We start from the raw sequence: 24,284 nt of genomic DNA, 5'->3' as shown, positions 1-24,284 counted from the left end.
CCAAGGAAGTCGTCCACATACACTGAACCGATCGCTACACTTGAAAGATTCATCTTCCATGTATTAAAGAACAAGTCGTTCAGGAATATTACAGTGGGGTTCTCCTCTTTTTTCATGATATGTCATGACACGTAGGAGTTTTCTTTTATCTTGACATGCAGTCAAACTTCAGGTACTCAGACCTCACACGCAACAAATGTACACATATAGACACAAAGCAGCAACTCTCTCGTCTGTAGCTTGCAGACATTGATGGCAGCTTCTCAATACACGTAGTACTGTCCAACAGTCTTCCCAGACTTTGGTCTAGAGGATCCTGTCTTAATCTCCTTCGCTCTGACTGCAAACCAAGAAGTAGGGTCAGAAATGAAAATGTTTTCCAATCCACCTACTTCGTTGCGAAGCGCGGACGCCAATTGCCACTGCAGCAGCAGATATGGCCACTGATCCAATGGTTGAGATGACACCACAAGTAGAGCTGTTTGCGAGCTTCATGATGATCGATGAAGGTGAAAGGTGTTCGAGAATCGATTGAAATATCAAAGCTGACGATTGTCCGTTGTTACGATCTGTTGACAAGAAACGGTTAGTGATCACATCCAGAAATGCAAGGTGACATAATTTTTCAGAGGAGTTCTCAACTGATTGTATCACGTTAGAAACAACATGAATCACTAAGATGCAGATCAACTTTCGATACAGAAAATTTGCTCTTGCTCAAAACCAGTGAAATCTGCTTCGAAAAAGTTGCAAGGACAGCAAGCACAAAGAAAGACATTGCAGGAAAACAATGTTTCGAACATAAGATCACGACAAAACAGTACGACGATGAGGATGATGGGGGAGAGGAGGAGGGGAAATGGTCTCGCGCGTGGGCAGGGCAGGAGTGCAGGAGACTGATGAGTCCATTTTGAGGAGTCGGGGAGGAAGTGGGGGAGGAGTGGAGGACGGTTGTAGATTAGAAGTACTTGTTAGAGAGTGAAAATGTATCTTTTCCCATTTATATTTGTACCAGATACTGGGGGAAGAGTCAGGTTGTGCCTATTATAAATTATTCTATAAATACATCTCTTTTGCAGTGCCAAAGTAGAGGTTTTCGTGTTTGAATCAGAGGCCGGGACCCGAGAACCGGTCAAGATACCTCTAATATGAGGGGTAGGTACACGATAGAGGAAAGAGGGTGCTGACGGCTGACCAAACGTTGCATCTGGTGCAAAAGGCCCGTGGAATGACCAACCTTGTGTGAAGAGTGAAATAATTATGATTGAAGAACTGTAGATGCAAGACATTGTTGAGACAACATACAAGACATTGTTGTGACAACATGTAAGACATTGTTGTGACAACATGTAAGACATTGTTGTGACAACATGTAAGACATTGTTGTGACAACATGTAAGACGGGTCAGAAGTATGAATGAGATGTGCAAGTTACGATAATATTTAAGAGCTGTGTCATAAATTAAGAGGCCTACAATAATCGTGAAACAACCATCAGGATAACACAACAACTTTCTTGCTGTCTGTACAAGCAAGTTTCAAGGACTACAATCTCATCAAATCATTCACAGAAAATAGGTATCCGGAACCGACATGATTTCCGAACGCAAACTTAAATCCACACTGCTGAGCATACAAGACATCGATGAGCTTCTACTCGATCGGTGACATTTTTGTGCTTAATGCATGCTGTTAGGGTTCATCATCTGTGCTTGCATGAAGCCATTCCGAACTTGCTGCTCGATGTCGCCAACAGCCGAAGGTCCATGGGGAACGACCATCGTAGCCCGCCCTGAAACACAGCACGTCAAGACTTCATAACCTTTCGCAACAGAAACATGCAGGTCGGAGTAAGACAAAAATCTAAATAGGTTAGCACATGACACCATTCTTTTTCTATCATCACTGTACCTCGGAACCTGCTTCCACTCACGGCAACTAACACTAAATCCAACAGAAAAAACCAATCTAAAGGGAATGGAGCATACAACAATATTCAAACAAAATAACACACAGCATGCTTTGATCATATACATACCAGACTGTGCGAACTCCTTCAACACATCCAAGTACTGCGTCACAAGCATCATGTGCACCACCTCTCGTGGCTCAAGCCCGCACCTGCCACGCTCCTCAGCTCCTGTGTCACATCCCCCGCCCCTCCCCCTTCATCTCGACCCGCTCTCCTCTCGTCTACTCACGATTCCTTCATCGACTCGATGCTGTTCTTGAAGCCATCCGTGATCGCCTGCCTCATCATCGCAGTACCCTTGCCTGACAGATGCTTCGCCTCCGCGTCCGCCTCTGCTGCTCGCACTTGCAGGATCTTCTCTGCCTCTGCCTTCTCGATCGCAGCCTCTCGGTTCCTCCTAGCCGCGTTGATCTGATTCATGGCTTGCATCACCGTGGAGTCTGGCTGCATGTTGGTGATGAGCGCTTGGTGCACTTCGATGCCATACGGCTTCATGGAAGACGCGACTTGCGCCTTCACCGCGTTCGCCATCGACTCCTTGGCCTCGAAAGACTCGTCTAGCGTCATCGTCGGGATCTGAGAGCGGATGCAGTCATCAACGTAGGCTGTGATCTGCATGTGCGGGTTGTGGAGCTTGAAGTAGTACTGGTCGCACTCCAACGGGTTCACCGAGTACTGGATCGCGCACGTCACAGTCACCGTCACGTTGTCCTTGGTCTTGGTGTTGGTGTTGACGTCGATCTGCGTCACCTGGCACGGACCACGCCCGTCACTTCCCCGCCCTCCATCGCCAGAGCACAAAGTGCTCTACCCTCGACCAGCAAGCATGCACGCACGCAGCACAAGTTGCAGCAAGGACATACCTTGATGCTGACTCCGTCGACAGTCTGGATGGGCCACAGGATGATGCTACATCCCGGGTCGAGGATGTGAGAGAACTTGCCGCAGGACTGGACGATACCTCTCTCACTTTGATCTATGCAGGCACAGCACAGGAACGACATTGATCTGCAAAATCTCGTGTGAGTTTTCTATATCAAATATCAAGCTGTTTTTTTATCATCATGCTTTGAAAGAAGCTTCCATTGCTCAATTGACATTTCATTAATGAGGCAGGTCCAAGCGCAATTATTAAGCATAGTAGGGATCGACAGTTCACAGAAGTTCCTAGGTTTTTTCGGGCCAATTTTCGCTTTTTCGTTCTATCAATCATTCAGTGTTGGAGCGTACTCTGTTCCATCAACATCAAACACTCATCTCGCCTCTATCAAACGCATTCCTCTCCCTCTCCTTGAGCATTTTTCTACATCCCTCAAAAATTTCCTCACTACCCCCTCCAGAACCACCCCTCGTATCTGAAATTGTAACCACCACCCTACCCGCTCGGAAAAAGTCCATAAATTTGAGCACAACCCACCCCTCATTCCAATACCCCACCTCCGATTTCAGCATTGTATACCCTATCCGAATAGGCCTCACTCCGAAACCTTCCCTTATTTCAACCCACCTCATACTTTAGCGCCTGACTACCCCTTACGCCCCATCGCAAATGGACCCACCCCATTCAATAGAAGAAATTTCAAAACAAGACCCACCCTGTCGCAGATTGCGACCCCGTACAGAAGTTGAAATTGGACCCCTTTATCTGACCGATAATAGACCCGGTTCTATCGCTTCCTCTTTCTCTACCCCACCCCTCCATTGCCCACCTTTTAAATCTTTTGTGAGCCTCCTTCCAAAACTAGAAAATGGACACACAGCCTTGCCAAGTACCCCCTCCGATGTCTCTCCCACTACCCCCAAGTATCATAACCCTACCCACTGAAATCCTACAACCCTACCCCCCTCGGAATCTCCGTTTTACTGAGGCTTTAGGCCCTCATCCATCTGTTGCCGGGGTATGACTGGGACCGAGACTAGGACCTCCCTAAGGCCACACTAAGGATCGAAGCACCCTATGGTAATTTAGGCGGAACAGAATTCTTGGTACCTTCAAAATGGGAAGTGATCAAAGGTTGCGACCATGGATAGAACATTTTGGTGTTGACTGGGCATCAGATAGGATAATGAGGGAGGCAGGAAGCGAGATAATATGTGTGATGACGGTAGATGACTGTACTCAATAGGAATCAGCAAGAAACCCAGAAGAAGTATCGTAAGATATCTCTTTTTTTGTTTTCCGTTCGCAAACTGTTCGAAAAATTGGTTGTGCGCTCATTGGAGATTTTGCAGATCAATGTCGTTCCTGTGCTGTGCCTGCATAGATCAAAGTCAGAGAGGTATCGTCCAGTCCTGCGGCAAGTTCTCTCACATCCTCGACCCGGGATGTAGCATCATCCTGTGGCCCATCCAGACTGTCGACGGAGTCAGCATCAAGGTACGTCCTTGCTGCAACTTGTGCTGCGTGCGTGCATGCTTGCTGGTCGAGGGTAGAGCACTTTGTGTGTGCTCTGGCGATGGAGGGCGGGGAAGTGACGGGCGTGGTCTGTGCCAGGTGACGCAGATCGACGTCAACACCAACACCAAGACCAAGGACAACGTGACGGTGACTGTGACGTGCGCGATCCAGTACTCGGTGAACCCGTTGGAGTGCGACCAGTACTACTTCAAGCTCCACAACCCGCACATGCAGATCACAGCCTACGTCGATGACTGCATCCGCTCTCAGATCCCGACGATGACGCTAGACGAGTCTTTCGAGGCCAAGGAGTCGATGGCGAACGCGGTGAAGGCGCAAGTCGCGTCTTCCATGAAGCCGTATGGCATCGAAGTGCACCAAGCGCTCATCACCAACATGCAGCCAGACTCCACGGTGATGAAGGCCATGAACCAGATCAACGCGGCTAGGAGGAACCGAGAGGCTGCGATCGAGAAGGCAGAGGCAGAGAAGATCCTGCAAGTGCGAGCAGCAGAGGCGGACGCGGAGGCGAAGCATCTGTCAGGCAAGGGTACTGCGATGATGAGGCAGGCGATCACGGATGGCTTCAAGAACAGCATCGAGTCGATGCAGGAATCGTGAGTAGACGAGAGGAGAGCGGGTCGAGATGAAGGGGGGAGGGGGGGGGGGGGAGCTGGCAAGTGAGAGAGAAAGCCAAGGGGAAGAGGAAGGGCGAGAGGGCATGGGGCAGGGGGCGGGGTGTGTGACACAGGAGCTGAGGAGCGTGGCAGGTGCGGGCTTGAGCCACGAGAGGTGGTGCACATGATGCTTGTGACGCAGTACTTGGATGTGTTGAAGGAGTTCGCACATTCAGGTAGTCATTGTCGAATCGCAATGCTTGTTATTCGATGACATGTTATTTACTGTATTGGCATTTGTATGATATCCTTGTTCGCGTTAGAGGAAGAAAAGGGGGAAGGGATATGGATAGTGTATCATGCATGTAAACTGACATCTTCATGAAGGGCGGGCAACGATGGTCGTTCCTCACGGGCCTTCCGCTGTTGGGGACATGGAGCAGCAAGTTCGGAATGGCTTCATGCAAGCGCAGATGATGAACCCTAACAGCATGCATTGATCCGACTGAGGATGTTTTGTTCACATGTGCTTCTAAATCTCTTCCCGCGACTTGACTGCCAGTGTATACTTGTTTTCTTCTGTCTAGCTTTCTTTGCAAAATCAATTTTCTGTTCTTTCAAGTTTTGCCGACTGTCTCCTTTTCGTATGAAATAAACGTATTCACATCAGTACTGTCGGAATGTGCTCTGAATGTGCTTAGTGAGGAACCGTTGAACCGTTGAACAGCCAACGGGTCCACCGAACCTTCACCGACGTCGTTTCCGACAATTCAGCCTCAGTGTGGTAGCGGCATGGAACCCGGTGACCTGTCAGTGTCCGTCTACTGAGCGGCCCGGCGCGCCCCGCCGCGCGGCAGGGCCCGGCGGCCGCCCGACCGTCCGTATGACCGCCCGGCTGCCCGGCCTTGCAGCGGCGGCCTGACTGGGCCCGCTCCGGGCCCGGGCTCGGGGAGTCCGGGCCGCCGCGCGGGCGCCGCGCCACTCGGAGGCGGCTCGCGCCGCCGGAGTCCGACCGTTCGGATCATCGGATCCGATCCACCTCCATGGGTTTAGTTACTTTGTCTTAACTAAACTTTGTTGTAGGATTCTTGTACGACGAACCTTGCTTACAATGGCGGCTCAGAGGTCGAAAGGAGGGATGATGGCGAGCATGGTGGTTGCGCTGCTGGTCATCAACACAATGTCATCATCATGTTCGTCATCATCATCATGTCTTCTTCCTGCGCCATCCCTCGTCTCGTCCCCTTCTTCCAGCCTTTCCTCTTCTTGCTCCACCCGATCTCATGGCTGCCCGTGTTGGCTGCACAGGCACCAGATCAGTTCAGGATCGATGCTTCCTGTGATCAGGATGAGGGGGGGATGGAACATTCAAGAATTTTTGCCGAGGCTCAAGACGGACGAGGAGCGAAGCGGAGAAATCATGACAGGGGATGAAAAATTGGTGGATGACTTGACCAGCATTAAGAGAAAGGAACTCCCTCCTGACGTTGGAGAGACACAAAAACTTGACAAATCAGTGAAGGCAGACAATGACGCGTCGATTACAAAGGACACAGCTCCAGCCAAGTCTTCCAGTACACAACAGAAAAATGTCGTGTCGAGCTCCAGTGTCTTCGATTTCAGGAATCCTGTCCCGTCAGAAGAAGAGCTTGAGCGAATGCAGTCGGAAAACGATCGGCTGGAGAGGTTTCTACAGGAGAAGAAAAGAAACATTGAACTGAGGAAAGCAATCCAAGCTCTAGCCGAGGATGCTGTTAACGAGGGGAATTCTACGATGCCGGCAAGCGCGGATCCTGTAGCTTGGTTTCAACAAACTCTGAAGCAAAAGCTTGGTGGAATGCAGCAAGACTCTGGTCAGAACTGACAGGAGACGTGTAATAAACTGCTCACTCCCCGTCTGCCAGTACGACCAGAAGCTTTCTCCAACCCTAGTCTTGCATCTGCTAGGGCTGTAGACACAACAATTGCTTGCTCGTGCACTCAATGCCTCTTTTCGTTTTCAATGCACGTGGCAACGAATACCTCTCCAAAGAAGAAAGAGAAGTAGCAGAGGGGAAGAAAATTAGCGGGGAGAACATCGAGAAACATCGTTTGCATCAACAAATATCGTTTGTCACTTAAGATCTTGGTGAGAACTTTTTTCTAAGAAGGATTTTGGCTGTGCACATCCGGCCGATTCATGTTACCGCTCATCAGGGCCTCTCTACCTCTCACCGGACTGAGTAGAAAATGATTCAGACAGGGAAGGAAAGGGAAGGGGAGAGATGCAGACAAGTCATGGGAAACAAAACCTTTCATTACACAAACACAGCAGATCTTGTCTGCAAGGGTCTTATCGTGCAAACGTTTGACTAAGACCCTTCAGTTCAAGTTTTTTTTGTCATTCTCAATGGAGAAACAGCACAGAGAGGATTCATCTTCTTGTGCTGAGCACATGGGCATAGAACTTCGAGCCACATGATGTAGAGTAGGTGTTCTTAGCTGACCCAATCCTGGGAGGAGAAGAGGCGCTCAAAAACTTCATTTCCGTGAGGTCAGGAGCAGAAGATGTGCGAGCGATAGAAGTATGCGCAGCACTGCGAATAGATAGGACGGGAGATTCGACTGTGCTTTCCCTGGAGGGAGAGGACTCGGATGAAGGAAACGAGGTAGCGACTGAAGTGCATCTGGAGAAACTTTCGTCCAACCGAGAGCATATGGACGCGTTGGGAGACTCACTCACAGAAGATGTTCGAGACAGCATCAGCTCCTGTTCCTGCCTGACAACACTCGCATAAAACCTGCTCCCACTCGAATTCTTGGGGCTGCATTTGATCAATTCAGGGTCGGAAAACCTTTTGGGCACAGCAGGTGCAGAACATACGGGTTTAGGAGAAGTTCTTCTCAAGACATTGCTATGCTCCACCTTGACAGTGATGGTGCTTTTTGATCTTCTGGGAGACATGTATACTTTGATCTTCAATGGTGACTTTTCGTCCTCCGTGTCAGTGTCCTCGAAAACTTCGTTTACATCATGATCAAGCTTCCATGTGAGTGCATACAGAGCAGCCGCCAGCCTCACTGCCAGATTCCGCATGATACTAATGATCCAGTACCAGAACCCCATCATGATTTCTCTGTGCAGCTTCAAGAATTACAGGACAAGTTTTTCAATCTTCACTTGACTTCTCTGGCTTGGTTGTCGTCTTGTGAACAACACACCTTGTTCTCATGTCACTTGTCCTCTGTCCTGTTATTCTCTTGCCTGCTCACTGTTGTGCAGGCGAGACCGGCTCTGAGCATTTTCTGCAATGCGTCTTTTTGTCCTTTCTAGTCATCCTTGTTAAGGGATCGCCCATAACCTCAGGTACTTCACTTTGACCTCCCCTGACCTCCCCCCGTTGTTGGATGCTCCTTTATTGTAAATTTTACAACTGCCGTCTTGGCTCTTTCCTCCACACCCACTTTGACCCGTATCTACTTGAATCGTTACCAGCTCTCTATCTCTCATCTTGCTCCATTTGACCTCTCCGCCTTTAACCTCTCTTTGACCACTGCTGTCGAACCTGGTTCCTCCAGGTTCAGTGCCCTTCTACTGTTGTTCTCGCTCTCCTCTCATTTCATCCGTCGCTTTCCAAGGCATTTCTCCTCTTCTAGTACACCCTCTTTCGGCATTTCTTTCTGCTCTCCTTCTGCCCCTCCTCCCATGTAGCGCAGGATACGAGTAGTCTCATTTTGCATTCTTGTACTACCCCCGATTTACTCCTCCACTACCCCTCTTGTCTCCCTTCTGTACCCCTATGTAAACGAATACCCCCATTTTGACCGGTAGCACCCCCTCTAGAGCTCCTCCTCCTATACCCCCTCCTTCTAGAATGAAGTACCCCACCCTAGTCCTGGGTGGAACTGCGTAACGGCTCTCTGGCTCTTTGTGGACCGAAGGGCTTGTCTTGCAAACACACCGGTACTTTCGACCTGTTTGAAGGGGGTACAACTTGCCAAGAATGCTGCTGTTCCCCAGAGTCGCGGCAACCCTCCTTAACACGACCTGTACCCCTCCAAACCCCAGCGTTCCATTGGAGGAAGGACCCCTTGCTCGTCAACTTCTAGGGCTTTTTTACTTTTGTTCCAGGTTTTTTTTTGAGTACCCCATATCAGTGGAAGCGACCCCCTACATGACTGAATCGTTTGTCCACCCCACCCAGTCTGGTCCCCATTTACGTAGGGGCCAGTGACCCCTCCAGTTGAAAAAATCCGTTTCTGTACCACCCTGACCAGAGTCCTATAACAAGCATTTCAATTTAGTGATACCTGGATCTTGGCTAAATTTGAAATACTGAGACAAGAATTCAAAGTTACAGCGTCACTCTGTTATCCGATTGAAGTGATCTGAGTGATCCAGCAGCACTGACCCCCTGGGAGTCCTACTGGGGGGTAGTAGAAGCTCACGAGGACCGTTGAACCCTGATCCCCGGGGTCATGTTGCTGGAATGTAGCAGGGTAGGGTAGTCAACGGCATGCCAGGATTGCGGGTAGGGGTCATCCTGGTTTACAACCTCCAGTAGTTGACTCGAATCCATGCAGGGAGGCGCGTGTTGGTGCGACGAAAGGAAAGCGAAGGAAGAGGAAGAGGATGAGGCGGGAGTACATAGGACAAGAGTAGCCAAGCACGTGGGCAGTGGTGCGTACTCATACGACACATCGCTCCTTGCTCATCGAAGAGATGCCTGGATCCCACAACATTCCGATCGTCTGCAGAATCACTCGGCATGTAGGATCGATTCCGACGAATCCGTTGGCAATGAACGTCAGAGCTCTTGGTTCCTATCTGATCTTTGGAAGGAGATTGTCTCTATCTCCCAAATACCTGAGGGATGGAGATTGCAGGGAGAGCCGCTGGGAAACATGTTCCAACCAGGATTCGAACAAGCATCGACTTGGCCTCACTTGCCGCACGAGGGGGACGAACGTATCAAATCTGACTCAGACATATCAAAGACTACTACAATATCAGCAAATTCACGTGATTTCATCACGGAGAGTGAAATGAAGCAAAAGGGTGTAAAGTCAAGAAGCAAAAACAAGAAACAAAGGAGCAAGAAGAACGAGAGTATCCCCATAGAGCTAACTTTCAAGAAGGATGAAGTAGTACCGGTTTGCCATGGTGACGTTGGAAAGGAGATTGACCGGTCATAGTCTTGTTCGAACTTTCATATTCACTGATGTTCGAGCAGACTGATCTTGCAAAAGATAGATTATGACAAGAGGATTAAGGATCTCAACAACGAAATGCACAGCCTCCCAGAAAGCAAATCCAAGAAGACGGATACGGAGGCGAAGAAGAAAGCATTTCTTTCCCAGGCAATATATGATCTTCATCAGTTCTATCGAATGACAAATGCATGACGGCAGATGGTGGAGCTCAAGTTTGAAAGAGAAACCGTCCAGAAAAGGTTGGATAAAATTCAGCAATGGCAAGAGAAACAGGCACCGCCTGAGACAGAAGTCGCCCCATTAGGTGATACTCAATGCCTCATCAAGTTTCAATAACGATTTCTTGGAACAGAGCTGAGTGAAGAAGCCAAGAAAGGTCTTCTGAACGATGAACTCAAGAACATGCAAGTCCGAAACGAGCAAAAGAAGAAGCAGGCCACAGGTTCGTCCAGTTCTTATGGGACGTGTTTTACCATCAAATGGAGATGCAATTATCACCTTATGTGCTTGTACTGACTCGATTCATGGGATAGCTCATTCTGAACTCGGAAACAGCCGAAGACGACGATACTCTGACGGTAGGTTGAGCTTGAAATATGGTCGGGAAGTTCAATGCAGGAGGTCTGTGATGCTCTGTGATCAGATTGGCGCATGCAAAACAAAGAGTTAGGACAGAAGCTGCTCATGGACAGCTCAGAGGTATTCGACATAGTGATTCTTGCATCTGTTACGTATCTCACTGAGACCTGTTGCCGACAGATCGATAGGCACATAAAGACTTTGGCTTCTGAGCTGAATCAGGCTCACACTGGCTTCATCACATCTTAGATCGTAGTCCGCGAGTCTTCAAGTTGTAAATACCTCAACCTCATTCCCACGTTCGACCGACGAGTCAAAGCGTTTGTATTTATTCGACAATTAAAAGCAAGCAAGGAACTAAATCTATTTACTATTTATACATCAGCATGGAACCAACGTGCAAACATTTCACTTGCTGCTATCGCTTCCCCCAAACATGCGCTGTAGAGCCTTCAATTGTTCCTCATCGATCGCAGCGGGTTTGTCCTCAAACACAACGTCCTTCATCCACTCCTCGCTCTCGTTGCCATTGGGATCGGAAGGTCTCTCAAGCAGAGTCGCCCCACCCTGCTTGGCATATCCTGCACCATTGTTCTTCTTATCTTCCTCCTTCTTCTGCTCCTCCTCCATGAACAGCCTAACGTTCTTCTCAAACTCGTCCTCTTCTTCTTCTTTGTTGGTCTCTCCTCTGATCGCCTTGTTCAATGAAGCCATGAGCGAGTTGTCCGAGGGAACACCATCAAGAAACTCCTGCTTGAAATTCTCCAACCTGCCCAATTCCTGCTCGTACTGCTCCGCATACTCATCAAGTTCCTGCTTCTCCTTCTTTAGCACATAAGCAGTGATGGATCCGAAGGTTGTTATAGCAGCTGCAGCGGAGAATCCACCGCGAATAAAGTCAGGGGATTCCTTGGTAGCAACCTGCTCATAGAAGGTTCCATCTGCACTGATTGCATACTGAGCATTCGACTTGCGAGGACAAGCCACTCCGAACGCGAGAGCCAAACTGAGAGCAAGGGTCTTCGAGCTCTGGACAAACTTTTCCATCTTAGAGTTCTCTTTCGCCTTCAACGTCAAGGAAGAGGGCCTAGCACACCGAGCGATCTGGATAACTTCATGTCAATTGGGGAGCAAGCTTAACGCAGCTAGTTACCTTGGGGACGGAATTGCCAGCCAACTTCATCGGAGTACAAGGACTGAAGGCCGACACCGAGTTGCATCCCAAAATCCCGACAACAGCCACCAAAACACATTTGCGAATCATCTTCAATCTGAGCTGTTCAACTACTGGTTCCTATTCGCCAACTGAGCAAAGACAGAGTCATTCCCCTCTATTGGCCATCATCCACAACAACCAACAATTTCTTTCTGTGAAACCACTAATCGTTTTCGGACTTCACATTATATCATATCACAGACCAAACTTGTGTGAGATGTAGAACAAGACAAATTATTTACAGCCAGAGGCTTCATGATGAAAATACTCCTTTGTCGTGCACGATAGACAACAAAACTAACGGGCTTACAACACAAAAAAAACATCCAAACAATGAATCAAAGACAAGAGTCTCAGCCATTGTTTGGAATAGCTTATATACAGTTGCTTTGATTGACGTCGAACTCATTTTCTCCATTGCATGTTGTTTCCTCCTATTGCAACCCTTTCTTCCAATTAACCTTCCCTTATGCTCTGTCTACTTCTCGCTTTTCCTGCTCCAATCCATCATATTGAATCCAACGTTATCAAAGGCTTCTGGAACCACACTCTCGAGTGCTCATCTTCACTACCATCCCAAAAAGTTTGTCATGCTCACAAAATTGAGCAGAATCTGACTGCTTATTTCGACCTATGATCGCTTCCCGCGTAATTTCATCTTTGATACATGAACATCGTCTGCTCTATCTTTTGCTTCTGCATCGTCTATGCCTTTGTCTACATCGTTCATCGCTCATTGTTATGTTGATGTTCACTCCTCGCTACTCGTGCATGTTCTATGTTCTCGGCCTCTAATGCATGACCTCAAATAACGAGAAATCGAGGCCACCGTTCCTTCCAAAGATGGCCAGAATATTTTAGACTAATGTTCCAAAACTCGAGTCATGCTCTTTATCATTTTAAATTCACATAACCATTTATTGAATTTTTGCTGAAATCAATCCACCAATAGTGCCAGCTTCAAAAACAAGTAGGGTACAGGTTGGACTCTGTTTGTTTTATCCATGACACACTTGATCTATGACCCCTACCACCTCAAACTAATTTATACCGGTACATATGACCAATGTTCTCTCGATAAAGTACGGGTATTTGACTACCCACCCTTGATTTTTATGTTCCAATCTCCATCTTCTTACACCCTTCCTCATGACCACCCCTACCCTCTAGTCACTCCACCTCTAAACCCTCCTCAGGTAGTCCCTTCTTTGTATGCAGCACTACCCCACCTTGTGTACCCCTACCCTCTGTTCCTGTCCATCTGCTTCCCTATGGAAAATATATGGTTGGAGTACCCTACCCCCAGTTCAATCACCCCACCCTTCATTTGATAGCAAATCGCCCAACGATGACCCTGCCTGTCCACGCTGACATGACCCCCACAAGGAGTGTTGAAGCTTACGTCTCATACCCGTACGTACACAGAAGGGACCACCCTTACCCCTGAGAGTGACCTACCCCACCCAGGTACCTTCCCTGGCTGTAAAACTATTTAAAAATTTGTATCTTCAATAAGTATTGTAATAGTAAATAGTTTTAATGCATTACCGGAGATTCCATCTGCCAGGTGGCGCTGGTACAAAAGAGGTGATTAAGAAGTATTTTATCTCAGTGGCTGCCAGTCCCGGAGTCACGAGTCCCGGCCGCCCGGCTCTCACAAGACGGTGCGCGGCCGGGGAGGCCGGGCTCGGCGGCGGCCGGGCCGGGCCCGGGCTTTTCAAGTACTGGGACTCTTCACTGCAGTGACTGCCGGCCGCTCAGTGACTTCGAAATCGTCCCGAGTCATGGCACTGGGCGCGGCACCTCCGAAGTTAAGTTAAAAATCAGTACGCCGGAGGACAATCAGGTGAGTCGAGGAGGCTTGACCCTGTCGCACTGGCCAAACGCGGCGAGATGAAACAGCCGTCCGACACTCTCTCAGGATGCCCCAGCCCCGGTCGGACGGGCCCGGCCGCGGAGTCACGTCGGAACTCCGGGCCCGGCTGCCGCACTGTCATGATAACTGGCAAGTTGAACCGACCGCGCGGTTCACGTCGGTTATGCCGAGCCTCTCTCGACGATAGCCGGACTTCTGAGCCCTGTGACGGTGACTCCGAGAGAAGCAAAGAGAAAAGCTGAAGAGACTCCGAGAGATGAATAGAAATTTTATATTCTTCATTAGCTAGGACACGATGATGAAGAGTCCGTGAGGACTATGAGAGTCAAGAAGCTTCGGAAGGTTGATGTGCTTGTGTTCCCTTTGCTTGTGTTTGTGCTTGATGCTGCTGTTTATGCTGCTGCTGCTGCTGTTTATGCTGCTGCTGCTGTTGCCAGTGTGCCTGCTGTTTATGCTGTGCCTGCTGTTTATGCTGTGGCTGCTGTGGCTGCTGTGGCTGCTGTGCCTGCTGTTTATGCTGCTGTTGTTGTGGCTGCTGCTGCTGCTGCTGCTGCTGCTGCTGCTGCTGCTGCTGCTGCTGCTGCTGCTGCTGTCGCTTCTGCTGCTGCTGCTGCTGCTGCTGTCGCTGCTGCTGCTGCTGCTGTCGCTGCTGCTGCTGCTGCTGTCGCTGCTGCTGCTGCTGCTGTCGCTGCTGCTGCTGCTGCTGCTGCTGCTGCTGCTGCTGTCGCTGCTGCTGCTGCTGCTGCTGCTGCTGCTGTCGCTGCTGCTGCTGCTGCTGTGGTCTGTTGGAATAAAATCTCTTCTTCTTCCCCATGTAAGAGTCTCGAGGGTGCCCATTAGCTTCCGGTCTCTGCCCGGCACCCTGCGCGGCAGCTTGTCGGTTCTGCCCTGGCGGCAAGTTGGGTGGCTGTTGCCTCCTCAGCCCTCGCGGGTTCTCAGACCAGCCTCCTCTGCTTCCGCGATATCCAAACCTGCCATGCCTCTGATACCTCCGCGTTCTTGTCTGCTCACTGTCTGGCCCCAACGGCATCAGCTCGCTGTCCGGCATGTTCTCCAACTGGTCGAAGTCACCAGGAGGGAGGAAGGAAGAGGCAGCTGCGAATCCATGAGATGAGAAGAACTGCTCCTGCACGACGAGAGGAGAGGAGCCAATCATGCCTGACGACGAGCCTTGAAACTGTGAGGGGTTTGGTAGAATGAAGGCTTCAGAAGGCCTCATCAGGTCGGCCTGCTGCTGGAAATGCTGAGGAGGAGGATACACGGCTGATGGTGCAAGCGTAGGGCCCGAAAGCGATCCCATCATCGTGGGCTGCGGAGGGAACTGAAAGACAGGAGATCAGGCAGGGCCGAACGACGTCAGGGAGAAGGAGGGAGCAGACAAGGAGAGAGAAGAGAAGGAGAGAGAAAAGATCTCACCAGCATCTGCTGCTCGTGTTGCTCTGACAGCCTCTGCGACATGAACACTCCTTGATCCATATTCTGCAACAGGTTTTGTTGATGTGCTTGAACGAGCTCTTGAACGAAGTAGAAGGTCTCTCTGTCCACCATGATGTCAGCTGCAATGTTCTGCAGGGCGTTTCCCTCCTGGTGAGGATTATGTATGGCATCACTGAGTTTCTTCTTGGCCCTCGTGTACGAGAAGGACGTGTCTCGATACAGTCGGTCCGCTTCATGGAGGATCGCCGGCTCTGCAGAAAGCGACTTGATCTCGCTGAGCAGGACAAACGTTTCTTCGCACGCCTGGAAGAAGTCTTGGATGATGGAGATCAAGTCTTGAGTGTAACTGTCTATGCTGCATCAATGTCACGATCATCTCTTGACAACTGACGTCACTTACCCTGCCTGTGCATCGCACGTATGTTGAGCTGCGGCTGCTGCGGCTGCTTCTGCTGCTGCAGAGGCACTGCGAAACTCTTGGACGGCTGTCAAGAAAGCGTTCCGATCTCTGAGTCTGAGGGTGGCGGCTAACAGAAAACTCGCCAGCCTCTGCTTGTCTTCCTCCTTGGGACCGGCGTTTGCACTCGCTGCTTCCTCGATCCGATCCTGACTGGCTGGGCTGAGACGTTCCCATGCCTTGCTCGAGCAGACAGAAGCCGAGGTGATCAACAGCGTGGCGAACTTGAACTGAACACTCATGGACCTTTGCACTTGTTGAAACTTCTCCTTGTCAAACACCTCAAACGACGGCATGTCGCCTCCCCCCCTCGCTGGGCCCATGGACTGCATGACCCGGTGGACGCGATGGATCTCACTGGTCCATAGGTTGATTGGCTCAGGCTGAGAGTGAGCAATGTTGACCAGGGCGCTTGCGAGGAAGTCAAGGATGGATGTCTTGATCAAGTCGTTGGGGAACTTGCTGGCCTCACATGCTCGTTCCAAGATCTGCAGCGACAGGTCGAGCGTCTCCTTCATCAACTGCCTGCTCGCCTCATGCTGCAAGTTTTCAACCCTCATGTCCTTGTATGGCACCCTGTATAGCAGGGGAAGCAGCACAGACCTCTGACGGACTTCATTGCAGGTGTCGTCCTTTTGTTCTCCTCGCAGAACATCGAGGTTCACAGCAAAGCAGAAGAGAGCAAGCGTGTCGGCAAGGATCTGCCATGTTTGTATCGGGAGTTGGGCTGCAGTACAAGAGCTCAGCGCCCTCAACACTTGGCACTGAGTGAGGAGCGTCGCGTTTCTTCTCTGTTTTGAGATCGTCCAGTCAAGCAAGCACATGTCTTTCTGCAGTGCTGCCAAGGGAGTCGAAGCCAACTTGATCTCCAGACTATCAAGCAACAAGACACAACGAGAGAGCTGGTGTTTGACATCGTTGAGGCTGCTGATCGCACCAGCTCTGACGCCCTTGAGGTGATCCTGCATCATGTCGTTCAAGAACAGCTCGATGGTTGTTTTCATTCGCATGTACTCAGGAGCTGAGATGAAGGTGGGCAGCAGCCGTCGAAGAGTATGCACGGGAGAGAAGAGGTTGAGGCCGAGGTGCCATTGCACTAGCCGGCCTTCATAGGTCTTCATGCTCCTGCGCAACCTCTCGCCCGCTGCTCTCCTCCTGTCCCCTTGCGACGACAGAACTTGCGAGCACAAGAGGCTCGACAGCCACAAGCAGACGCCCGAGGCCTTGAGGGCCTTGAAGCTTTCCGATGACTGATACCTCGACGCCAAGTCAGTCAAGGGCTCGAGGACGTCGCGAGCAGCCTTGAGCAGGTGCGTCTTTATGGACTTGTACAAGACGTCGGGGTTGAGCACGTCGGTGTAGGAATCGATCGGGAACAAGCAAATCTCCTCGCTCACGAGGAGGCTTCTTCTGATCAGCCGCTGCTGGACTTTCGATGCAGTCAGATCATTAACACTCCGCTGCATTCCAAAGAGTTGCTCAAGATGCTTGTGCTGGACGTTGAGGAGTTTCCTGTCTTGTTTGCTGCTGAGCTCATTCGACAAGTGCGCAACGTCAATGAAGATCTGATACACCTTTCTCAAGAGAGTGCCGCTCCTCTTCTTGTCATCCAGAAACTTCTCTGTGCATGTTTGCAGCTCGAGCTTGGTTGTCGTCAAGTCCCAGAAACATCTTAGAGTTGCGTCTGCAAGCCATTCATTGCTGATCTTGCACATCTGACCATTCTCGAGAAGCTGAATCTTTGTGAAGATGATTCGAAGCTTTACAAACTCAATATCTTCCTCCTGCTTCTTCTTCTTCGAGAATTCCAACATGTCAGAAAACGTCTTGAGAGCCGCAGAAAGATGTTTGCACTTTGACGATCGGTCCTCGGACTCTAGAGCTTTGAGCAGTTGTAAATCTGCCTTGACTTGCATCTCAGACAACGTGGAGCTGTCACACTTTGAGATAGAGAGCAGAGCTCGATCGAGATCGCCTGCCTGTGTGTAGACCATGGCGGCCTCTCTGAACTTCTCCCTTGAGTCGAGGCGATCCGCGAGCTCCGCATAACACGCGTTCTCGATCAGAACAGCTTCTTCGAGGTTCTCCGTCATCTTGGCTGCCGTCTTCAAGAACGCCTGGTACGAGCGGTCCCGCTGCTCCTCGTTCAAGGCGACATTCTTGGCTGACAGCGCGAGGTGGTTGGCGCGCAATCGGAGAAAGGAATCCTTGGAGAGAGCGTCGGGCATGCCTGGCAGCGAGTGTTCCTCGTGTAGCTTGATCGCCTTCTCGTACCGCTTCTCGCGTAGAAGAAGCGTCAGCGCGTTCCTGGCGTCACCATGCTTGATCATCATATCCGCTGCTTTGTCCACCTTCCCTGCCTTGCGGTAGAGGGCTACACACCGCCTTCTCAGCGCCTCCTTCTTGGGCATCTGAAGAGCGCAGAGTTCGTAAACATCTCCAGCTGTCTCGAACTCTCCGGCTTCAGCGAAGCTCCTGGCTGCTCTCAGGAGGAAGTTTCCCCCGATCTTCAAGCAGAGATAGCCGGCTTCCATCAGCGCTCTTTTCTTCTCGTCCGCGCTGCTCTTGGCGGCTACAGTGGACAGCAGGTGCTCTGCTTGCGATTGAAGCATCAGCTGCTCATCCCCCGACTTCTCGAAGCACTTGGACGCTAACTTGTACAGTCTCACGTTGCGAAGGTTCTCACCCTGCTGCCTCCATTCTTCTCGACTTGTTTTCCTTGCAAATGAGTCGCAACTGAAGGTCTGGCTGAGCATCGAGATGATCTCACAGAGCTCCTTCCGCTGCAGGAAATAGTACATGGGAGCTCGTTTCGCTTCGTCTTCTTCGTACATGATTACCCGCACTCTTGCTCGAGTCATCGCCGTGTAGAGATGTTTCAACTCCTCGCACAGGATGAGGTGAGCTTTCTCGTCAAACTCTAGGGGTCTGAGCATCCCAGCGACTCTCTTGTTCTCCTCTGCCTTCCGCTTCGCTTCCAAGACTTGTTGCTCCCTCGGATCAGAATCGATCAGACAGGACAAGACTACTCGCCACTCTTTCTCTGCCTTGCTGTCAGTCAAGAAGTTCCACTGCAAAGCTCACATCAGCCCAGCCAAGACAGTAGAGATGACAGACTCACCAGGATGACGTCATCAAACTCGAGCCCTTTAGATTCGAGGATAGTCAGCGCCAGGCATTGCTTCAAGAACTCAGGCAGCTCGTCCTTGGCCTCTTGAGAGCGAAGGAGGATGACTTGGTGGGCTCCGAACTCGATCTGCGACTGTTTCCTGTCTGACCCGAGGACCAGCAACGCGATGTCATCGATGCCTGTGCCCAACAACATCATCGGCTTTGGCCCCTGGAAGAATCCTTTCTCCTCCGGCAGCGAGTCAATGAAGGCAGGAAAGAGTCGTTCAAGAAGGTGCACTATGCTGGATGCGACGGCGAGGATGCCGTTGTGGGTCCTGTAGTTGACGTTGAGCGTGCTGACTTCCGGGATTTCAATGCTCGGCTGCTTGTCTTGCGCAAACTTGAAAAGGCTTTTCAGATCTTCGAAACGGAATCCGATTCCTGTGGCGATGGTTTGACAAGTGTCGCCGCTGAAGAACATGTCATTCTTGTCTTCACATATCCGAACGAGCAAAGCAAGCTCTGCTTGTGTGAAATCTTGCGCCTCGTCAATGTAAATACTGTGAATTCTCTTGCGATTGGGGGAACTGAAATCGTAGTTGTGATAGATGTAATGCGTCACATCTGCAATGTCGTACGCTCCAAGTTTTGATTTCTCTGTCTGGTAGATTTCAAACATGTCGTAGATCAGGTCTCTGGTCCCAAACTTGTCGCCCGGCAGGTCTATCTCATCCTCCTCGGCCCTCAGCCCGTTGAAGTTTGGCGCCATCTTCCAGGGCAGCTGCAGGTACTCCGCTCGAGAGAGAAACCCTTGCTGAGTCACAAGCGCCTTGTATGATCCCTTGATGTACGAGTGAATCTCTTGGAAGATGCTGGTGGGCGAGAGGTTCTTGCACTTTCCTGATTTGACCATCACTGGCCAAAAGTTGTGCAAAAAGAAAGTGAAGTCAACTTCTTCGCGCATGGGAGCCATCGAAGCAGAAGGCGAGTCGGTCGTATCCTCTGCGAGACTCCCTGGCTCCTCGTCGCTGTTATCCTCGAGATAGTCGACCTCCTCCTCGTCCGGCAGCGAGTCGAGCATGCCATCCTCTTCATGGAACCGGCTCACGTCTTGGAAGAGCAGGCTTCCATCGGCCTTCCTCGGCCAGAAGGGTCTGCTCAACGTCGCATCAAGCATCTGCAGCCACTCACACTGAGTGAGGAAGAGCGGGAACATCTCGTTTGTTGTGCTCCACAAGGAAGCAGAGTAGGTGAAAGAGCTTGAGTTGGAGCCTTCTGGAATTCCTTTCATACAGCTGAATGATTTTCTCACTTGATGTCGAAGCACTCGATTTGCAGTGACAAATATCTGGTTGTACTCCTCGGTCTTTGAAGGATTGCAGCTCAGGCACGAATACATTCTCCACATCCGATTGATTGCTATTGACGTTTTGCCCGTTCCTGCTCTTCCAACCAGAATCGTTGATCTCTTGCTCGTGGAAACTTTCCTATTGACAACTTCGTCCTCGCGGAGATTGATAATCTTGTCTTCACGGTCATCGGGGATGAAAGGAAACTCGGGAGGGACCACGGCTGTCTCCTCGTCGCTCCTGTTCTCGAAGGAATGCAGACTTCGAATGACATGCTCGTTCAAGGCGTAGAACTTGAGGACGTTCAAACTTTCAGCAGAGCTCACAGCTGGAGGAGTGTAGATGAGGTTGACATACTCCTCATCAACATCCTCCTCTGAATCCACCATCAGTGTAAACCTCCTGTCTTCCTCCTTGCGCAGCTCGACGAGATCGACATGCTCACATGGGCGGTACTGACGAGGAATCCTTGTCCCGTCCTTCTGAAAAGTACTGGTTCCTTCCCAGCAAGGCACGAGCTGCTTCTCCATCACACTCTGTCTTCCCTTCTTGTGCGCGTCAACGATGAATCGGATGCCTCTCGGCACGTCATCGTGATCGAGACAGATACGCCAGAGCCGAATGGTGTCAGTGAAGCCTTGAATTCGAGGAGAGTAGTCAACAGCATACTGCCAGAGGAATCGGCCGCTGTCATTGAAGGAAACGCAAGGAGTCTCGAAGATCTTGAGGTGCTTTGGAGTTCCTTTGAGGCACTTCATCAGACTTCTTCCTTGTTCCCCGTTGGCGAGCCTCTTCAGTTTGCTCACGATTGAGCTGAGAAGCTTAGGGTCCTTGTACAGTTGGAATAATTGATCTTTGAACTCTCGTGTGAAACGAAGGTCCCACGCGCTCGAGGAAAGCTCTTTAGCAGTGAAGCCTTGGACCGTACAGCATTCGTCGCCTCTGAGAGCCAGCGGGCGGTCCATCTCCTCGAGCTTGTCGGATTGAGAGCCCTCCTGCTCAGCACTCGGAGCCATTTGCTCTCCCGCACCATCCAAGGGGTTCTCTTCAACGAATTGCAATCGTTTAGCAACACGCGTCCGCTGAGGCCGTTCAGTTTTCATGTCTCGATTTTCTTCTGCTGATGGAATCTTTGCCTGAGCATTCAAAGAAGAACATTCCTCATTCACCGTCATCTCCATTCCATCCAAAAGCATCTTGAGACGTTCTCTGATCGCTTGCTGCAGCGAGATCAAAGAATCTGAATCATCGCAAGCATTGCTCGCCTGCTTGGATGCCTTAGTGGTCTTTGCGCGCTCAACACTTTGACACTTTCCAGTATCAACTTTTCCAGTGATGCAAGCATCAGACGAGGACACCTCATGAGCGCAGCTGTTGTCCATCATCGCAGCTTTTGACCTTGGAGTCTTTTTCAGGACGGGGCTTCCTGTCACCGATTTGTTTGGTGAGCATGGTTGCAATTTCTTATTCGTCTGGTACAATTCTTTCAGTTTACCCGAGCGGCACGTTTGAATGGCACTCTTTCCTTTGTTGTTCGGCAACGTGGGGTCTGATCCATGATTTATCAGAAGCGTTCCGATCGCCAACACTTGTTCATCGCACTTTTGGTCGCACAGAAGATGTAACACAGTTCCTGTGAGAGATCTTGCGTTGCACTCAGCACCTGCATTCAGGAGAAGCTTAATGGCTGTGACATCCTTGTGCCTCACTGCGGTATGTAACGCTGTCGACTCATACTCTCCGGTTTTGAGATTAGGATCTGCTTTTGTCTTGAGCAAACGTGCGAGCAAGTCATTGTTGCCCGAGCTGATTACTCCATGAAGCGGAATGGTTGTGAGATCTACGCCTTCCATCACGTTGTCAAGCACAAGTTGAAGAACATTCCACGAGCCAATTTTCTCTGTCTCAACGACACAACGAAAATGAGTTTCTTTGTTCCTGCATCGGAAGAGCAATACAGGAAGTAGATTGGACAGGTAAGAATCGTCAATGTCTGGATCATTCAGTAGTTTCTTGACGTCAAAGAAAGTTCCTGTCTGAGCAGGTAAAGCTTCAACCAGTTCCATCACTTCCCTCTGAGCGACAGGAAATCTTTTTAGAGCATTGGTCAGAGAACATTCCACATCAGAAGGGATTAGGAGTTTGCAGATGGAAGGGGATACCCCGTGTTCGACCGCGATGGCGTGAATAGTTTTATGCTTGACATGAGATATGTTTTTGTCTGCTCCTTTGTCCAAAAGAAATCTAATCACAGATGCTTGATCCTGACGCCACTGCTCGATAGTTTGAAGCACCCTGCCCTCCCGCAAGAGCACACTATCAATTTCAATAACGAGATGGACTCCCTTGCCTGACGCAGAAAAGCACAATGAAGAAGATGAATTGTTGTTCTCAAACATGACAGCAGTCTTCTTGACCGAGTCGACTGTGACATGAACTGTAAGCCTTTCGCCATTAGATAAGAAACTGGACATTGAAGATGAAGCAACAATTTTCAAATCGCAGACAAGCTTGTTATCTTTTCTTTGCAGGAATACCTTCAAATCAAACGAGCATAATCTGTGTGAAAATACATTCATGCTTGAATTGCAGACAGCATCAATTTCGATCCTGTCTCTCGGAGGTTGTCTTTGACAGACAAAGCCAAGCGGTGTGACATCTTTACCAAGGATTGCTTGAAGAGAACCAGCAGACAGAATCTCAGCCCAATTTACCAGGGCTGACAACTCGGATATCATGTCCATATTCATCCGATCAAGCACCTTTCCACACAATGGCAACAGCAACTTTTGAAAATTGCCTGTCATGATTGGTTCGACTTTGAACTTTCTCAACAAATCCATACAACGCTTGCTTCGACGGCTGTCTCGTAAGTATTGTATGTCGAAGATTGCAACCAAGAACTGAGAGATGTTCCTTTGAAGCTTACTGATCTCTTTTTTCCTTTGCGAATCTGAGAAAAGCTTGCTTCCTTTCTGAATCATCTCCATGAAAAGTTCCTCAAAATCTTGCGTGACGCGGTCATCGTCCTCCTGCAAGATAATAGGCCACACTTCTTCAACAAATGCAGATAACCATCCATGCTCTAGCCAGATTGCAAGCTTTGAGTTGCTTCGAAAAATCCAATTTGGAACAAACATTGCTTTCTTAATGAGAGTTGCATCTTCGAACTTCAAACCCATGATGATCAAGTTGAGATTGTTCAAGCAGGTTTTCAAGACTTTGTCATCGTCATCTTGTTTTGGACTATGCTCATCTAACTTTCTGTGAATCTCATTTTCGAACTCTTCCCTTCGTTTCTTCCCGATTTGACACTGCTTTGCCCACTGCAATATCTCCATGCTTTCAATCTGAGATTTCATCGAGCTCAATGTATCCATGATCGCAGCTGACTCCATGGCAAGCATTGATTTGTTCAACCTTTGTCTAGGTGTGCTGGTCATCATTTTCTCCAGCATTTTCAGGCATTCATTGAGTGATTCAGGATCCCTTCGATGGAGCATCTTCTTGAACAGGGCAGGTGAGGGAGGCATGTCTCAGAAGCCGACTGACGAAAGGAACTCGACTGAAAGAGAGAGCTAGGACAGGAGGGTTGGTAGGAGTAGGAGGAGACTAGGGCGTGGAGAGCAAAGCTCGGTAGGAAGGATCGTGGAAGGAAGGCAGGGTGGGTGTTTTATCTTGGTAGGGTTCGTGGGTGAGGAAGATGAGGTGGGGTGGGATGAAAGGAAACAAGCAGAAGTTGGTGGGTGGGGTGGTAGATCAGCAGCTCCAAGGACGGGTTGAATTTCCCGACGTTGAGCGGAACATCGACTGGTGGGGGTGGTAAACTCATTGGACAGCTGTAGGCAGGGGTGGTATTTCGGGAATGGAGCGATGGCGCGTGCGGGTGGGTGGGGTCCAGGGGAGACCAAACTTGAACGTTCGGTTCCCAGCTCCAATGGGAGGTCACTCAATCTTTACTCATCAATCGTACATGTTGGGTCCCCGGCGACACCCCGGCACCGTAGTACCGGGCCGCGGCACACTCGGATTCGGGGACGCTCCTCAGTTTACTCAAAGTTAAGTTAAAGATCAGTACG

At 50.0% G+C, this 24,284-nt stretch overlaps 7 protein-coding genes across 7 annotated transcripts; 3 read left to right on the top strand and 4 right to left on the bottom strand.

Annotated features, from left to right (window-relative positions):
* Positions 1-43: 43 nt before the first annotated feature.
* On the bottom strand, positions 44-931 carry GUITHDRAFT_156182 (hypothetical protein). Its single transcript, XM_005819945.1, has 2 exons — positions 393-931; positions 44-340 (listed from the first exon to the last, which is right to left on the bottom strand). The coding sequence occupies exons 1-2, from the start codon at positions 493-495 to the stop codon at positions 264-266; spliced, it is 180 nt and encodes a 59-aa protein (XP_005820002.1). The 5' UTR covers positions 496-931; the 3' UTR covers positions 44-263.
* A 495-nt stretch (positions 932-1,426) lies between these two features.
* Positions 1,427-2,982, bottom strand: GUITHDRAFT_156181 (hypothetical protein). The gene is made up of 4 exons (XM_005819944.1): positions 2,836-2,982; positions 2,202-2,722; positions 2,039-2,121; positions 1,427-1,792 (listed from the first exon to the last, which is right to left on the bottom strand). Exons 1-4 carry the CDS (start codon positions 2,974-2,976, stop codon positions 1,680-1,682), a joined length of 858 nt encoding a protein of 285 aa, XP_005820001.1. The 5' UTR covers positions 2,977-2,982; the 3' UTR covers positions 1,427-1,679.
* A 1,226-nt stretch (positions 2,983-4,208) lies between these two features.
* GUITHDRAFT_81840 (hypothetical protein) lies at positions 4,209-5,487 on the top strand (the record flags this gene model as incomplete). The annotated part of the gene is made up of 4 exons (XM_005819943.1): positions 4,209-4,349; positions 4,467-4,987; positions 5,141-5,226; positions 5,375-5,487. 4 exons carry the CDS (start codon positions 4,209-4,211, stop codon positions 5,485-5,487), a joined length of 861 nt encoding a protein of 286 aa, XP_005820000.1.
* A 611-nt stretch (positions 5,488-6,098) lies between these two features.
* On the top strand, positions 6,099-6,851 carry GUITHDRAFT_148219 (hypothetical protein; the record flags this gene model as incomplete). Its single annotated transcript, XM_005819942.1, has 1 exon — positions 6,099-6,851. The coding sequence occupies one exon, from the start codon at positions 6,099-6,101 to the stop codon at positions 6,849-6,851; it is 753 nt and encodes a 250-aa protein (XP_005819999.1).
* A 3,527-nt stretch (positions 6,852-10,378) lies between these two features.
* On the top strand, positions 10,379-11,008 carry GUITHDRAFT_120803 (hypothetical protein; the record flags this gene model as incomplete). The annotated part of the gene is made up of 4 exons (XM_005819941.1): positions 10,379-10,484; positions 10,533-10,622; positions 10,824-10,879; positions 10,940-11,008. 4 exons carry the CDS (start codon positions 10,379-10,381, stop codon positions 11,006-11,008), a joined length of 321 nt encoding a protein of 106 aa, XP_005819998.1.
* A 65-nt stretch (positions 11,009-11,073) lies between these two features.
* GUITHDRAFT_166571 (hypothetical protein) lies at positions 11,074-12,066 on the bottom strand. Its single transcript, XM_005819940.1, has 2 exons — positions 11,913-12,066; positions 11,074-11,863 (listed from the first exon to the last, which is right to left on the bottom strand). The coding sequence occupies exons 1-2, from the start codon at positions 12,021-12,023 to the stop codon at positions 11,168-11,170; spliced, it is 807 nt and encodes a 268-aa protein (XP_005819997.1). The 5' UTR covers positions 12,024-12,066; the 3' UTR covers positions 11,074-11,167.
* Positions 12,067-14,176: 2,110 nt separating this feature from the next.
* GUITHDRAFT_120801 (hypothetical protein) lies at positions 14,177-23,663 on the bottom strand (the record flags this gene model as incomplete). Its single annotated transcript, XM_005819939.1, has 4 exons — positions 14,177-15,172; positions 15,268-15,643; positions 15,689-18,816; positions 18,867-23,663. 4 exons carry the CDS (start codon positions 23,661-23,663, stop codon positions 14,177-14,179), a joined length of 9,297 nt encoding a protein of 3,098 aa, XP_005819996.1.
* Positions 23,664-24,284: the final 621 nt, after the last annotated feature.

This window comes from Guillardia theta, assembly GCF_000315625.1.
Source record: "Guillardia theta CCMP2712 unplaced genomic scaffold GUITHscaffold_198, whole genome shotgun sequence".
Taxonomy (NCBI): domain Eukaryota; class Cryptophyceae; order Pyrenomonadales; family Geminigeraceae; genus Guillardia; species Guillardia theta.
The sequence above is the reverse complement of the archived record's forward strand: the minus strand, read 5'-3'. Positions and strand labels throughout refer to the sequence as shown.

Excerpts from the sequence above, each read along its gene's own strand:
- GUITHDRAFT_156182 (XM_005819945.1), bottom strand. The coding sequence starts at position 495 with ATGAAGCTCGCAAACAGCTCTACTTGTGGTGTCATCTCAACCATTGGA. Across the intron at positions 341-392 it reads CGTCCGCGCTTCGCAACGAA|TCAGAGCGAAGGAGATTAAG; the intron begins GTAGGTGGATTG and ends CTTGGTTTGCAG.
- GUITHDRAFT_156181 (XM_005819944.1), bottom strand. The coding sequence starts at position 2,976 with ATGTCGTTCCTGTGCTGTGCCTGCATAGATCAAAGTGAGAGAGGTATC. Across the intron at positions 2,723-2,835 it reads TCGACGGAGTCAGCATCAAG|GTGACGCAGATCGACGTCAA; the intron begins GTATGTCCTTGC and ends GGTCCGTGCCAG. Across the intron at positions 2,122-2,201 it reads ATCGAGTCGATGAAGGAATC|GTGCGGGCTTGAGCCACGAG; the intron begins GTGAGTAGACGA and ends GGAGCGTGGCAG.
- GUITHDRAFT_166571 (XM_005819940.1), bottom strand. The coding sequence starts at position 12,023 with ATGATTCGCAAATGTGTTTTGGTGGCTGTTGTCGGGATTTTGGGATGC. Across the intron at positions 11,864-11,912 it reads CTGGCAATTCCGTCCCCAAG|ATCGCTCGGTGTGCTAGGCC; the intron begins GTAACTAGCTGC and ends GAAGTTATCCAG.